This window comes from Betta splendens, chromosome 4, assembly GCF_900634795.4.
Source record: "Betta splendens chromosome 4, fBetSpl5.4, whole genome shotgun sequence".
NCBI classification, from domain to species: domain Eukaryota; kingdom Metazoa; phylum Chordata; class Actinopteri; order Anabantiformes; family Osphronemidae; genus Betta; species Betta splendens.
The window spans coordinates 16,188,218-16,204,846 of NC_040884.2; the positions used below are offsets into that span (position 1 = coordinate 16,188,218).

General features: G+C 49.5%; 2 protein-coding genes across 7 annotated transcripts in view; one reads left to right on the forward strand and one right to left on the reverse strand.

The window, feature by feature from the left end:
* The window catches only part of myripb (myosin VIIA and Rab interacting protein b), a 60,447-nt gene extending 55,131 nt beyond the window's left edge, over positions 1 to 5,316 (reverse strand). For 2 of the 6 annotated variants that reach the window (XM_055508057.1, XM_029146379.3), the window contains exons 1-2: positions 3,926 to 4,049; positions 1,725 to 1,938 (exon numbers count right to left, since the gene is read on the reverse strand). In XM_055508057.1, coding sequence (XP_055364032.1) covers positions 1,725 to 1,938; positions 3,926 to 3,941 — 230 coding nt within the window. In that variant the 5' untranslated portion in view covers positions 3,942 to 4,049. Of the gene's footprint in view, positions 1 to 1,724; positions 1,939 to 3,925; positions 4,053 to 5,102 lie in introns of those variants that run through there. The other 4 variants (XR_003785523.3, XM_029146380.3, XM_029146377.3 and 1 more) reach the window with 4 other exon arrangements.
* Positions 5,317 to 11,348: 6,032 nt separating this feature from the next.
* On the forward strand, positions 11,349 to 15,244 carry si:dkey-12l12.1 (uncharacterized). Its single transcript, XM_041070650.2, has 6 exons — positions 11,349 to 11,613; positions 13,003 to 13,050; positions 13,966 to 14,076; positions 14,374 to 14,487; positions 14,647 to 14,727; positions 14,807 to 15,244. The coding sequence occupies exons 1-6, from the start codon at positions 11,491 to 11,493 to the stop codon at positions 14,852 to 14,854; spliced, it is 525 nt and encodes a 174-aa protein (XP_040926584.1). The 5' UTR covers positions 11,349 to 11,490; the 3' UTR covers positions 14,855 to 15,244.
* Positions 15,245 to 16,629: the final 1,385 nt, after the last annotated feature.

A 16,629-nucleotide genomic window follows, 5' to 3' on the forward strand; every position in this document is an offset into this window, starting at 1 on the left:
TGTGCGCTGGCCCACAACTTCACAAATAACTGAGACTTATCCACAAAGCATTGTTCAGTTTCCAAATCACCTTCCTGCCTTGTTCAAGTTGAAATAATCCTCAGCCTCACAAAAAAGGGAGGACGGACTTGTAACACTGTGACTGAAGGGACTTTTAGTAAGTGCTACAGACACAGTAATGAGCCAGACATATGTAACGCCATACTAACACTAAAAATGAATCCCCCCTGAGCTCGAGCCACCGTCCCACTGTTCCAAAACACACACACACACACACACACACACACACACACACACACACACACACACACACACACACACACACACACACACACACACACACACACACACACACACACACACACACACACACACACACAGCTAGCTATTTCTATCTATGATCATTTCCTGGTCCGTCTCCCGTGGGAGGGCTTGTGCTGTTGGTTAAGTAGGCCCACGCTGAGCTCCTGCGCCCTGCTGCTCCGTAATGAGCCTCTCCAGCTCGATGGCGACGGAGCCGGCGGGGGCCACGGGTTTGGACCGCTCGCCCTCGCTAATTGGCAGAGTCGCACTCGCGCCTCTCAGAAGCCGAGCAAGCGGTGTCACCGAGGCAAGGCACTAAACGCTGAGCCGAGTGCCCCAAAGAAAACACGCAGGGCCTCACGTTTGAGGACAACTACGACTATGAAGCTGTGAACCCACGACAAGTGGTTCTTGTTAGATTTAGATAAACTGGGTATCGGGTTTTACAGTTGTTTATTTTTGTCTCACAATTAATCAAGAATTCTGTCCATGACCATATTTCACGTGATCTTTTGAAGCATAGTAATAAATGTCTTGGATTCAATGGAACCGCTAAAGTGAGACATTGTAAACCAGCTGCCGTTCCCACATCAAACCTCAGGTGACTGGCCCTAACCAGGCTTATGTGTAACGGCACCGCTTTATTTACATATTTAGTGCTCTTCAGTATTCATGAGACAGGAGGCAAAGTCATTCAAAGGTTCCTTATTATTCAGCACGGGGGGAAAGTAAAGCTGGAGCCTTTAAAGTGAAACTCGTAAACTGCCCACCGAATCTGTCAACGGGGTAATTTAGGTCTGAGCAGAGACGACTGCATCCGAGGAAGAGGAGCCGACGGCAGCCGTGGATGGAGGAGAGAAAGGCCCAGGGAGGGAGGAAGAAACCTGCTGAAACTACAGCTGCAGTACCATCTGCTGCAAACGAGCCTTCACAGTCCTACTACACTGTCAAACGGTACACGAAGAGCAGGTTGACTACGACGCATTTGTTTTAATCAAATTACGGAGGCTTCAAACTGAGTGGTGTGATCAACGTGGCTCGTGTGCGTCTGTATTTGATGTCGAGTGGAGCGTTTGCAGGTGAGGACGGTTTGAGCACTGTTGAGTTTACGCTCTGTTTTCTACGTGCGGCCACTTTCAATATGAAAGGGAAGCCTTTTAACGAACAGATGATTCATTCGCACAGTCGGACTAAACTTCCTCCGGCTGTGCTCAGTCACAGGTCGGATCAGGTGGAACGGGGGAGCGAGGCACAAGAGGTGAGGAGGACGAGTGAGCCGACACTTGTCACATGTGAGAGGGAAGCTGTGACACGGGAGCACAACCCCGAGGTCCAGTCTAACAGAATGGCACAAGCTGAAACCCAGACGAGCGTGTTCCTCCTCGGTTTGAGACCTCCTACTATAAAATGGGGCATCTCACCTCAGCCTCTCCTCCTCCTTCTTCCGCAGCTTCATGTCTCGCTGGACCACTTTTAAGATGTGCTCCGCCTCGTCGTCTGTCAGGCCCGACAGGTCCAGCTTCCGGCCCATTGTTCCTGGGTCACACGGCGCTGCTGCTGCGGCTGCTGGGCCCAGAGGACACGGGAAAGGGAGGCAGAAGCAGTGATGCTCTGGGGGTCGAGGCTGGGAGAACCCTGAGGAGGAGGAGACAGAGAAATGAACAGCATGATGTTTAGTCACTCATTCATTTAATCAATATCTGTAGGCAGTGTTCAGGATGGACTGAATAGAAACATTTAGCTAAAGTGTGTCATCATGCAAATCACACCCCAACATTTGCTTTTATGTCTTGTAAACAAAATATATCGTGGTTTCATGTCGTCGCTTGCAGCATCAATCTCAGGAAATTAGGTAATCAGTTGTGTCCAAAGCGAAGAGCAGCGGCCGGAAAAGATTTTTTTCTCAGGTCGTTACTAATTTGATGCCGATGACATCAGCCCCTACGGGAAGACGTGAATTCAACTTGTAGAAGCTTCAACCAAAACAACTGCTACAGCCTTTCATTTTTTTAAAAAAAGATACTGTATGTCTGGGCTGGGCATGAAAAGTACATTTAAGTGCTGCTTCACATGTAGTAAAGGTGAACTATCCAACCCCGTCTTCTACTCTTGTGGTGGAAATTTGCATAAAGAAGCAGATGAGAGAGTTGTCAAAATTTTTCCATTACAACTCTATTTTTCTTATCTTGTCTTATGGAGCCAGAGTGAGCAAAATAATCACAAAGTCTCCTGTAAACAAACAGACATAATTGATGTGAGTGGATGTCTGTGGATGGGTTGGTCTCGTCTGGCAGGGAGCCCAGCAGATGCTTTAATGCACGGGGATCCAGCCGCAAAAACGAAGCAGTTCCTAAACAAGATTCTGAGACAGAGCTCAGGTTCATCCCGTGACCAAAGTGTCTTAAAAACAGACCCCGACACCTGTTATTTGAGGCCGACGGGAAGGAGGATGGAGCGCCCGTCCGTAAAAGTAAAGCAAAGAGATGACAGATGGGGGGACGGCCGGAAGGAGAAGGTCCATTAACTGCGGCGCTGAAACAAGATGGGAGAGCACCGGCCGAGAGCGTGGCGGTGAGTCACAGGGCCAGACAATTAGGCCCGCTCTATTATTGGGCCAACAGCTTCATCAACAGAACCCGAGCTCTGACTCAGCTCATCGCTCATTCCTGCGCGTCGGCTAGCGACCGGCGGTCGTACGAGAGCGCTTCATTCAAACGCAAACACGCGTACGAAACCTCAGCCTCGCTCACGGTCCCTCGCATGACATCACCAGAACAGCATCATCGTCCGTCCGCCGCATGGAGAAAATCTAATCACCGGATTCACCCTCAGGTTCGCCTTTGAATCCTCACGCTCTCCTAATGTGTACAGGAGATTAATGCACCGGCACTTTATGGCCATTAATGTAAAGTCACAAGGGAGGCAATAATTCAGGCCTTCTTTTTATAGTGACGGGTGTCAAGGACAGGGATGAAGCCTCTGCTTTTAAAGCCCTGTGACGCACAGACTCCAGAGCGGAGACAGACACTGCACGCGCAGCAAAGCCATTTTCACCTGTAGAGCTCCAGTAACAAACCTAATCCGCGTCTCTCGCAGCTCGTTATCAGTATATTCGTCTTGTTAACAGCATCTACGGTAAAAGAACGTCAGTCGCCGATTGACTGACGGTACGACGGAGCACAGCAGCGGAAGACTGCCGGGTCACTGGAGCAACGCGTTCCCACCGACACCGACGGGGCGGCTTCAGCCGGGAAAACGGGTCGCACCAATGCGCCTCGGGAGAGCGAGCGAGAGCCCGGCCTTTCCCGAAGAGTCGCATCAGTCAAGCACGTCTTCAGTGAAAGCCAACGGGCCTCATGTCTGCACGGAACCAAGCACTGGCGGAACCAAAATGGGTTTTTTCCCCTAAGAATAGTGGCCCACAGACTTTACAAGCAAATGCACTATAGTATCCGTCCAAATGCTCCACCGTCTGAGTGGAAAGTAACAAGCACAGCACACAGTGTGAAGAGCACCTCATTAGCAACACATTTATGAAATTACTAATCAGCCGAGGAACATCAATCACACTTAACGTCCCTGAGGGGAGAGCACACTAAGTGGCTACGGATCCCACATGCACCTGCACATGTTGACATGGGTTTAGACGGAGCGCCGGGCTTCACGTTGTCACTTGGCTGCGTTTCTATTTCCGTTTGTGCAAATATTGAAGAATCCGGCCCGCGATTCTTCCTGCTTTTACTTCGCGCCCTACACGTGTCGTCGTGAAGCAGTGTTTAAACGCAAACATTTACACGGTCCCAGTTGGAGGCGGAGCCCCTGGTCACGTGTCACCCTTCCGCGTCGCATCCATCGCTATGTGACCAATTAACCGCTGCTGTTTATGCAGAGCAAGGGAGGTGAGAACTTTCTCTCGCTCGCGCGCGCGCATAATACAGACGAGCGTTTTGTTCCCATCACAACAGACGCTAATTGAATCTGCTCCTGACTCACTGTGCGCGTGACAAAGTGTGGAGAACCACCGAGACACAAATATTGAGAGTGTGTTGTGATTCCGGCTGGGCGATCTCCATTTCCTTTTCAATGAATTACTCAGAATAGAATAGTGATTCATGTATTCGAGCATGTGGCTGAACGGGCTGCTGGTGCCCTCCCTCCCCAAAAAAGCCCCCCACGTGACCCAGCGTTGCCGTGAACGTCAACAGGTGACGGTCACAAGGAGGAACGAACCGCTGCGTCCAGTTAAGCTTCGGCACCTGCACAGCCTCACGGAGAAGCCGCCAAATGAGGATTTGCAGCTTGCATTCCTTCGGCTTTTTTTTTTTCTGGACTCATAACTCAGCAAACAAACGTCACTATATTGCTTCAGTTGTTGTTGTTCTAATTAATTCTTTCCGCGCACGTTTCCAGGTTGTTAGACCTTTTCCCGCGCGCTCCGAGACGCGAAACGCACCTGGTCGCATCACGCACACATGCCGCAACGTGAAGCCAGCACCTACTCATCATCTCGCCCGTGGCTTTGCGGTGACTGCGCCGTAGGATAACGTCTGCGTAACCCCCCCCCCCCCCCCCCCCCCCCCGCGGTGACAAATGTCAGCTCCAGCACCTACGGGGCGAGTGAATCACAGTTTGCAGCAAAAGCGGCGGCGAGGAGCTAATCGCGCCTCTCGCATCAAGGTAACGCAAAGCCTGCGCATCTGAAACCTACACCTGACGCCGAGGCTCGCGGCTCCGTCGAGCATTGATTCCTGCTTATGACAACAGGCGTTCGCAGTGAGTTGATGTGGAGAATCACTTACACAGGATCAGTGGGTCCCGGATGGTTGCCAGTTACAGCCGCTTCCACGTTACCCCAGATAATGACAGGAAAAAAAGAAAGACGCGGAAGGATGCGCCGCCGCTGCGACTGTAAACTTCCGCGACACCGCTCTGTCTCCCGGATACTTTCGGCTTCCCTGCCCCCGAGCCAGTCGACTTATTATTTCCCCCCCACAGGAGCAGACGCAGGCACCGCTGAATGGGTGATCACGAGGTTTGTATTACGCGGAGGGAGGAGGGGGAGGAGGGGGAGGGCGCACTGTGAACGAGGTGAGGGATTGGCACCCAACCTCGATTCTTCCTGTTTTCGTGGCGACACAGTGATTTCAGGACGGTCCTATTGGGCAGATCAGCGGCTTGAAGCAGATATAGTTGAGTTTGCTCATCTGATCGCTAATCCCATTCTTTTTTTTTTTTTTTTTAATTTAGCCGGCACCTGAGCCAATTTTGCCACTGTTGCCCCTCAGATAAAGGTACAAGTCGGAGTCATTCACAGTGTCGTAATCCTCACAGAGAGATCAAAACGCCCCAATTAAGCCTGCGCCTATCGCTCAGATACACACGTCTCAGTCTGTTGAATCCAGCAGTTTAATCACGCTCTATTTCTGGATCTAATTGGTTCGAGTCCAACCTGAAATCAAAATGTGTGACTCTCCGTTCTACAAGCAGAACAGACTGTAGATGTTACGTGAGCGTTTTCATATATGCTCCCTGTCATTGTGAAAGTCAGTGTGGCCCACGCCCCGAATGCACATACTGCCCAGAACCAGTCACATACTGCTGGTTAATAATGAACGACGGAGCAGGCGTCACCGCGACCGGTTAGGAAGCGGAGAGCGTCTGCGGCTGCAGGACAAATCCAGCCCGCTGTTGCGGGTCAGTGGGGGGTCATTCTAGGGCTTGATGGCTTCAATCGCCCGGTCACAAGCGCGTGCGTGTGGGAGAAGCTCGTGAAAGCGCTCACGCCTCAGTAACTGTGCCGTTCAAGCTCTGCACCCGGCTGCTTAGCGACGCACTTTACATCAGCGGCTCTGAGGTGAATGATAACCTGTTAATTGTGACCCCCCCCCCCCCCCTTCAAAACGACGATAGCTGCCTGGGAAAGTGAAGCATCGTGGTTTTCCGCGTCACCCCCAGGAGCTGTACGGAAAACGTATTATGATCCGTCCGGTGGTGCATCACAGCCCGGAGCTTGACATTTGAGGTTTCTTCCCTCGTCGGGGTTCACCGCGCGCCGCGACCTCGTCCTTCGGCCACATGTCGGATCACAGACGCGGGTCAGTGAATCACGGGCGCCGGGAGTGGATCTGTGGATGTTTAGTCACAACGGCGGTTCCTTTGGAGAGGCAGCCGTTTGTAATGTTCCTGAAACGCCAGCTCACTGGACTCAGTAAGCGCCGGCCAACCTCGGCCACCAGGAGGCCTCCGAAGGCCACGCCTCGGACCCGGGGAGAGCAGAGCCCTCGCTTTCCTGCTGTTCCCTAAATGTGGTGCATACAACACATGAAGAAAACGAGGTGTAAGTTAGTGATAAATCATTAATAGTACGACAGTAATGCATTTTGTTTTCACTGCTCTCGATTTCTGCGGCGGCGAAGCTCCTCCTCAGCGCTGTCTTGCGTGTCGGTGACAGCGTGGAGGTGAAGCCTCTGCCTACTCAGCATGACTAATTGCCCATAAGTGGCCATTGCAGCGCTGGAAACAAAGCATCACAACTACCAAACAAACAAAGTGAGTCACTGGGTCCATGCATTACACTGTTTCTCACAGGCGGGACTCAGGGGAGGGAAAGGTGGATGTTTATAGACACGTTTTATAGAGGCTTCCTGGACGTTCCCCTGGGTGGATGGAGGTTCGGCGACGGGATCGAGCCACGAAGCAATGCTAATTTACCTCCGGCTTGAATAATGAGTAACAGCAGGAGCATTAGTGGAGCTGGAGCTGCTTTACTCGCATTGCCATTATACTGTAGGTCTGTTCACACTTTAAGGGGAAATAAATCCACAAGATGGACATGGAATGTTGTGGATATGAGGAGGTCAGACGCGGCTGCGGGAAACACAACTGCGTTTCAAGCTGCCAGACTGGAAATGTTGTTCTACATTTTCTGGCCAGAGTCCATTTTTTTTTTTCATGCACGAGGCTTTTTGGATTAGGCCTCATACTTTAAGATGTTTCTTTTAGCCTCCAGGAGCCTCTTACCAATTCTTTTCCCCCGCGGTGTTTAGAGCCCACGACTTATTAATAGTCTGTTCGTTCCCCTCCAGACAACATTAGTCGCACGTCGCAGGAGCCGGCGAACTCCCCCTCCTCGCCCCGTGTTTATTTCACAAATGTGCATGAGTGAGAGTAAATTTGTCGCTTTACTTTGCAGTTTTCCTGCCAACACTTCTCTCCAGCCAAGCCGAGCCACAGCTGCTTACAAAGGAGGTGTTTTTGTTGTTGGCCACCCGGCTGTGGGAGATATTCGTGTAAGAGGTCTTAGATCTGGCAACACGTGCCACTGGAGGATTCAGTCTGGTCTATTGTGGCAACAGAATGTGAACGCAACCAGCCAGATGGGAAAGTGAGGGGACTTTGTTTAGCAGCTTTCTAGTCCCTGTGATTATATTTAGGAGAACTGCCTTGTAACTGGAGATCCTTTAATTGGGTTCAGCTTACTTCATCTTGTCCATAAATCCATCGGCTGACTCGAACAATATTAAATTGCCGATGCAGAATGTGAAACGAGGCTACTTGAATGAATGGAACCAGCGACATGGTTGCAGGTGTGGGAAAACAATGCAGCATCATTAATGTGACTGTGCTTGTCTGCACCCCGACTCGCCCAGATGGACAGATATGGTCCAGTCTCCTCTCATCAAAGGCTCCAGCCCTCAGTGGCATTGTTTGAATCTAACTCCTTGCTGCCATGGCAACCGGAGCACAGACAGGAAGGTATATTAATGAGAAGTAGCGCGTCTCAGCTCCCTTATTTGATCGTTCTTTACTGCCCGATCCTCTCCCGAGGGAAAGGTCGTCTGGTTCCCAGTGCTGGAGAGCGAGAGCTGCGTCCCACGCTGTTTTAATTCTGCCTCCAGGAGCGAGGAGTGAGGAGAGATTGATCAGGAGCCTTGAATGAGGACACATGAGGACGTTAAGAGTGGGCGACTCGATTCCCCAAATATCAATAGTGTTTACCCATTCCTTTCAACTCTTCAGTTCACCCTCTCTATGTGCAAATGACTTCAGGTCCCTGACGTGGACTACACATATATCAGCATTCTGCTGTACAAAATCTTCTTTTTTACAGCACAATGCACTTTGCATAGAAAGGCTAAAGACTTTATATAGATCACAATATAACTCTATCAAAGTATAGCTTTCTGGGTTATGACCGTGGTCCTAAGACGTTATGAATCCATCAACACAACAGGGCCAATTACCTCAAGAGACACGTCTAAAGCCAGAACAGATGCTCGGATGTGAGTTTAAGGGGGAATAAGTGTGTCATGGTTTTAACATGCTTTCACAGGAAATAAATGAAAGTGGAAGGTTCATTATGAAAATAGCTGGTGCTGACATGGAGCCTGAGTACGTCCATCGACACAACTCCATTCTTTGGAAAGTAGCCGTCGTGAAAACGAATTATGGCAAAGCGTCAGGAAATGTATTCTATAAAATCAAATGACTTTAATCCAGCTTCAAAACACCAGCAGCTCAGCATCATTATTTCAGTGTTGCTCCGTTCTCTTGTTGTTGGAGTGAAGTGTTTGTGAAGTAATAGAACACAATGACCTACTCTAGCAAAACTAAACAGCGTCTTTGTGCTGATTTATTTAGGATGTCACGTCTCCACAGGTTTTAAGTCAGTCTACAGACGCCTTCTCGGAGCTTTGATGTCTAATATGAAACGCTCCGGTGATTTGTAGATGGTGAAAATGATTGCAGTTGAACTAAAGCAGCTGTTCACGTGTGCAGCGTGAGGGCTGTCATTTCTAAGAGCCTTTTTTATTTCATCAGACACTAGAGGAAGCTGAAGGGGCAACGACAAATGATGCTGGCAGCTAATAATATGCTTAGGATTCACTTTGAGCCACTTGAGGGCTCTTCCTCGCGAAACATGCAAATGTTGGAAGGGTTAAGGACACGTAACCAGAAGAGGCCCCGCAGTCGTCCTGTTTTTGTTCACGTTCCTCACACTGTCCTTGGTTTCCTTCGCTCCTTTTCTCTCCCCTGCACCTTTTGATACGCCGTTAGCGAAGCAGCTGCAGCCGAGAGGAAAAAGTGCTGAGGAGGTGTATTGATTGGCAACCGGAGCTGTGAGGCTCCGCATTAGTCCAGTCTCTCATCGTTACCAATGCGGTACCTGGTAATAGCTGGTATTAACCCTTACACAGGCAGCTGGATTTATTTACATTCAATTACTGTTTGGTGGCTCAACCTTTCAAAACTACAACTATCTGCAGTACAAAAGGACTTTTGTTATCAGTTGATTCAACAAATCAAGCTTTCAGAGAATCCGTGCTTGAATTAGAATTAGATCATCGAAACGCCCAGAGCTCTATGTGTCACCTAATTCAGATGTTGTCTCATATGATTCATGCTAAACAGCTCTGTTGCCTCGCTCAGTTCTGGTCAGAGCCTTTTTCTTTTTTTTTGCTGGTCACGGCGAGTCATGCTCATCCAGACACATTGACAGCAGCTCAGAGGAGCGCCGGCTGATGAATGACACTTCCCACGAGGAGCCAGAGGAGGGCAAATTACAGGGACGGCCGCGCATAGCAATCGGCCACAGTCGACTCCCCGTGAGGCTTTAAAAAGTTACTTTCGGACTGGAAATCGTGGAACGAATAACGAGGGTTTTTAAAGTGCGGCACGGCCTTCCCTTGGGCCCGGACGCGCGCTTGTGTGAGGTTCATGTAAACTTGTAACCCTGGCAACATGATTTCAAGGCGTCTCACAGGAAGCGCGGGCTGTGATCCTGGGAGGAGCCGACACGAGTGCGTCGGTCTCGGGTCGACGCGTTCGTCTCCCCGTTGCATGTGTTGTGGCTCGGTTGCCAAGTAAAGCAGCGTCTGCTGTTTTCAGCTTGTTTCTTTTGCTCCTTCCTCCTCTTTCCACCTGGCTAAACATCCCTCTCCACCTACAGCAGTCACGCCAGCGGACTGCAGACGTCCAGCCCGTGGTGCTGCCGAACCCCCAGAGAGAGATACCTGCAGCAACGGCTCCCGCACACAGTCAAACACGTCTCAGAAAAAATAAATGGAGGCGGTGGGAGCTGGGAATGAAGATGAATAACCATCTTTTATGCTCCCCACTCACACTGTGACTCACTGAGGGATTACACATACGTTCACTACATTCATGTGCTAGAAAACAATAATATATAATGTCATAGGAGCATGTTGCGGACCGGAAATTAGGCATATTTAATTTCCACAGTTTTCACAGCGGTGCCTGTTGCCAGTCCCAGTGGGCGATCACTCCTCTGTGACCAGCAGCCAGAGGCTTAAAGACATTAGCCTTGGTTCTCTCTCTCTCTCTCTCTCTCTCGCCCACTCCCTCACTCCTTCCATCCTGTAATACGTCCTGAGACAAGGTGCCTATTCATGTACCACCTGCCACATCTGGAGACTCCTCATGATCTGTCTCCACAGAGGTAGACGAACCCTTTGGACGGGGGTTTGCTTAATAAGCTAAAACGCACTAGAAAAATGAATAAAACATCTTTTTATGCCATTTCTGCCATTAAACCCCCGAAAAATCTTCCTATTTTCCATTCGATTTCTGTCGACGCGAGGCAACGGCCGTCCGCGGGCTGCGTGGCTGACGGATGAATTGCCTCTGTATTCCACTGAGGAGTAATTACTGCAATTCTTTCTGAAGTGTTTGGATCGGTGAGCGGCCGCATAAACAGCTATTGTGCGCACACATCTTGAAAGCAGAGGCAGAGAAATTCATCCACGCTGAGCCGGGAGACACATTCAATACCAAGCGCAGCCTTTCTGCGAGACATTGCTGAAATAACCGAATAATCCATTTGTGTACGGACACCATTACAGCATGGCGCCTTTTGTTTAAACACACCGGCAGGAGCTACTGTGCGGACATCAGTGGAAAAAACTCCTCTTCTGACTAGAGATGGGGCAGGGGGAGGCGTGAGCGTGTTTTTTGTTTAAGGGGAGGCCCTTGAAGATGTCTGACATGCTTCTGCGGGACCGCAGGCCGCCGGCTGGCGCAGCGCGCAGGCTTGTGGTGGGCCGTTTGTCTGTGTGAAGCTGGCATGGCCTCCCGTTCCCCCCTGCATCTGTTCTTCATTAGCGGAGCCGAGCGTATAAAGCAGGGCGCGGACCGGCGCAGGGAGCAGTCTGCGTCGGCGCCTGGATCATGGGGTTTGCTGTGTGGCTGTGCGCGCTGTGCCTGCACGCGAGCCTGCTGCCGCACGCCCTCGGCTGCTCGGGAGTGACGCAGGGGGAGCCGTGTGTCAGCGGGGCGACCGCAGACGGACAGGTAAGCGGCGCGCGCCTAATGGCCGTGATTGCGCATGAGACGCGCGAGGGTGTTCATTACGGGCCCCGTCGTCACCCGCGCCGCCGCGAGTGAGCGCGACCTGCTTGAGCCGCTTTAAGTGGTGTTTACGCTGGAGCGGCCTACATAATAACCGCGCTCGCGGACGAAAGCGAACGCTTCGAATTATCAGCATTTTCTCCCGGCGAGGACGCTCGTCTCTGGCGCTGAGACGCGATAAGTATCCAACGGGAAGTGAGTTGGGCTTTAATTAGGTTAAAGTCAACAATAACGCAGATTTAATCAGAGAGTCATCACACAGCTTTTCACTCCGTGAAGAAATAAGCGCCTTTTAAAGGTTTCTGCTTTGACTTTGGGCTTAAGTGACCGTTAGTTTTAGCTCAGACTCAGCTGGAATGTAAACTCAGTGTGTTTCAGCCCAGCGGAGGACGTGTATAGTCTAACCCAGAGCTGTGGCAGCATATTATTTTTTCCCTACAGAAACAAAGTCTCATTGTAATGGCTTTCACAGCAATTATGCCACTACACCAAAAATATAGCCTTCTGTGGAACTAAATCCTTCATCTCCCCCCTTTTTGTGTGTTTTTTTTTTCTCATGTGGCCGCCGGCTGTTAGACTCGAACCTTGTGGCGAGCATTTTTGGACGTTTGTGGACGGTCCGTGCGCTCTGTCCAAAGTAATCGCCCTCCTCCAGACAACACGTTCGCCAGCTGCAGGATGAAGGAGGAACATGAAAGCGGTCCCACTTTGGGAATTCTGCTCCGTCTGAGGGACTTTGTGCCACATATGTGCTTTTCTGCAGCTGTTATTTTGTAATGTAATTACAGCACAGGCAATTACGAGCTTCAAATGTGGTGGGAGCTAACTAATAGCAGAGACAGTGTCTTTAAAGAGGCTAAATCTGGCCCATTTGATTTAGTTTGCATGTGTCCGATCCCACCAAAGGAACTCGCCTTTTACATGGAGTGGAATGCATTAAATTAGTAATTCATGGGAGTCTTCAGCACATGGTGTGCATGGCAGGAAAAAACCAAATGGACTGTGGCAGGTTTTGATGAATATTCCTAACACACCCACACAGATACAAAACATACAACTCGATGATGTGGACCCGTGTCGCCTACACCCAGAAGATCACAGCCTCAGAGCTGCTGCCGTGTTTGGTGACTGCGTTGCTGAGGAATTTCTGTTTGGATTTTAGCGAGGAATTACTTCAGTAGGACACACTGATGAACCTTGTCTGGGTGAAAATGAATGAGGGCGCCACGATTAGGGGATTTGACTATGTTCTTTTCTCTACATGTATAAAACTGTATTAGTTGTGTTGTGACATAAGTTGACCCCTGCGTCTTCTCTTCCTCCGCTCCACAGTACGACGACCAGAAGCAGCAGATGGCGCCACCCTTAACTGAAGGACGGGTACGTGCCACTGCTCGACTCCAGTCCCGCCATTAGCTTCTCTGCGAGGGGTCAAAGGAGCGTGCGTAGATCTGAGGGAGCCTGGTTCCGGTTCTGCAGGTCTAGATCAGGAAAAACTGAGGTGGTGGAGGAGGAAGGAGAGAATGGGAAAGTGTGGTGTAAAGGGTGGTTGAGTTCATTTGTATTATACAACACAAGCCTAGTTATGGTAATCAATGAGTTTAATAACTAGGTCGCTTTGTTATTATGGAGTTAGGCAATTGTGACTGTGAAACCACTGATACAGAGTATTATGATTTTCTTTCTAAACTACAGCTGTTGCACCGCAGCTCATTCTCAGGATCCCACAAAGCTGAAAGTTCAGACTATCTTAAAGAAATGTAGGTCAACAGCAATCACTTCAAGCACTTTAGCTGATTCTGTAGATGAAGCAGTCGTCTTTGCTTTGAACAGAGTGGAAAACGCGAATCTGTTACCCAACACTGGAAAGCGGGTTTTTGTTTCCATATTTATGTAACTGTGGGGACGGTGGGGTATTTTTCCTGCAGCACATTAATACATTTACCATAAAGTCCTATTCAGCAAACTAGAAACATGTTGTTTGTCATTCCTGAAGCGACAGACCATTTATTTGGAAAATGAGGGGATCAGTAGCAGTGCTTCTGTTACGGACGGTCCATGAAATGCAGGAAAGCACAGGCCCGCTCACAATAACAATTTTGCGGTGTCCTCTCTCTAATGCCGGACTTGGCAAAATAACAGAAAGAGGGTTTGAATGGCGAGAACAGGACAGAGCAGAGGAAACCACTCACGTACGACTCAGCGAGCTCCGTTACGCAGGAGGACTTGCAGGAATTGTTGTTTCCTCCTGCGGTCGTGGATGTGGCTGTGACTGTGACTGTCTCGTCCTCGTAGGTCCTGTTCAGACGCAGGCGGCAGCTGGATCGCAGGGGTCCCGCCCACCCGGGCCACGCCAACGTGCCCGGGGCCGTGTCCGTCAAAGGCTTCCCCAACGCTCTGATCCAGGTGAGCCCGCACTCGTTAGTCACACAGGAGTCAGGAGCCGGCCAAAGCCGAGGTGGGGAGGCGGCGTCACAGCGGGGGGCGCTGCTGACCGAGGCCCAGTGGGGATTTAGACATCCTGCATCATGCGTGGGTTGAAATCCAAGAAGGCTGCGCCGAAACCACATTATTTGCACACTAAACTGACCATGGGGGGAATGCAGGCTAGAGAACCAGTAGACTAGGCAGGCCAATGTATTTGATTGAACGGATGAAACAAAGCTTGAATGTCTCCTACCTCTCGTGTCTACGGCTTCGTAGGCTGACAGGTCCAGGCGTCAAGCTGCAAATAGGAAACGGAACGTGATCCGGAACATACCTCGCGTCGGCTCCTACTCTCTCCTTAACCATGACAAGAAATCCAACCCCCTACAGGTGAGTCTCCATGGCAACGCCCGAGCGGAACAGCTACTGGGGCGTAAGGTCCAGATGTGCAAACAGACTTAAAAGGCCGGCTTGCGTGGTTTTTACTGCATCAGTTGATGGCCTGTTGGCGGAAGTGGCCGGTTTAACTGAACTGGTTCTCGCCTTCAGGTAACCAGAGCGAAAAGACAGGTGAAGGCAATGCCCCCCAAGAGGGACAGCTCGAGTCGCTCCGGCGCCTTCTCCGTCCTGGTGGGTCTTTGTTCTCCTGCTCTGACATAGTGGCGGGTTGCTGTATTGCATGCGTATTCATTCGGTGCTTTCTTTTAAGGGAGACCCACTGAACGACGGAAGAACGGACCCCAAAAAAGCCTATTGAAGACGTGTGCTATGGAACTTAGATGCTCCTTCTCTTTGTAGAACAGGTAGTGTGCAGAGTGAGATGTGTCCACATTTTACTTACAAACATGGAACATGGAAACAAACTTAGGTTTGGTGTAAAAATTTGCTTTATAGTTCACACGGGTGTCCAGCATTAATAAGACAGCTTATCAGCCAGTATGCACTTATGGATACGTTTATATACTATTTTAAGTTTATAATATATTCCTGCATGTTATTACACCACAAATGATCTCCTATTAATATTGTATTTTGCCACTTTGATGTAACCTATTTAATCAGATTCCTTCTGAGAACTGGGGGTATATTTTTGCAGAAATATTTCTGGTGTTATTGTTTCAGATTTCAATAAAAAAGTTACTACAGACATTTTGGTCCACGTGTCTTTAAATATTAAGCGCACCATGCATCACCGGTACCGTCGCCGTGAAACTTAATAATAGTTTTTACAAAGCTGAATTATGAAATAGTTTCACTGTTCTTGTAGCGACTCACTCTTTCCCTCTCGCGTTCCCAGAATAACACATTACAGCTTCCACACAAGAGTCTGACTAATTCATAAAATGGAGCGTAAGCAGGCTGTAATATCACTAAGTCCCTAATTACAGATTTGGACTGTTACATGTGTAGAGCGGGGCTGGCGGAGATGTTAGCAGGATAACCCTCCTGGACCCCTTTATTAGGAGAGGGTCACTAATCCATTTGCTTTACGGCTCTCGAGGGAAAAAGCCTCAGAAAAAACCCTAATGTTGTCCAGACCATCTGTTTCAAGAGTCCAACTTTGTCCATTTAAAGATCTTGTGTCATAATTAGTTTGACCAGAAATGACACACAGGCCGGTCTGGGTCAGAAAATGAGTTCGAGTACTTCTCCAGGTCACTGACGTTAACACTTGCACCAAAATCTAATCATTCTGTGTTGTTCTGCATGTACGCGTTCATATAACGTAATGTGTTGATCTGAACCATTTTTTAAGGCTCACCCAAAGCAAAACCACCACAAAATCCCATGAGGCAATCTGACGAGGGAAAGGAGCCTGTGTAAAAGTGGAAGGCAATCCAAGTGAATGGGGATGACTCATCCTCTGTTCATTTACTGATCAAAGCCCGGGGCTCATGACGTAGGCGCTGTGTGCAGTACACAGTCATTTCTAGGGTTTATAGACAAAAACCCAGAGAACGATGTAACAGGATGTTATTTATAAACTTGCCATTTTGCTCAGAGCACATAATTAGTGCTTTGGCAGCTCCTGCGTTAGAATATAATCAAGTGTGCGGTCCTGAGACGGACACGCTGGTGCTCGGTAGGATATCAGCCCGCAGGATGCCGCTGTGATTTGGGTGAAGCGGCGACAGATAAACGGATCTGATTATTCCTGTTTAAATGGATCAGAAGGACACAGCCTCATTTCACTGCGCTGTCATAATCTCATTCACGCACTGCTGTGACAGCTGCCAGCAGGGACTCACTGACTGTACCCTTGAGCTAATACATCCTGGGACACTCGCGGCTGATGACCTAATGGAACAAAGCACAAGTGTCAGCGTGTGCGTCCGACTGTGTACGTAGAAACAAACAAAAGCAGACACAGTGTCGCTGTAGAGGATATTCCACTGGTTTCCTGGAGGGAGCCATTACTGAGCCCTGATCCTCACATTAACCTAAATCTCTCTAAGTTCACCCTGAAGAGGGACAATTTTCATATTTATAGCTGCTTTTTTTCCTACACAGCCATAGACAGAACAGTAAACA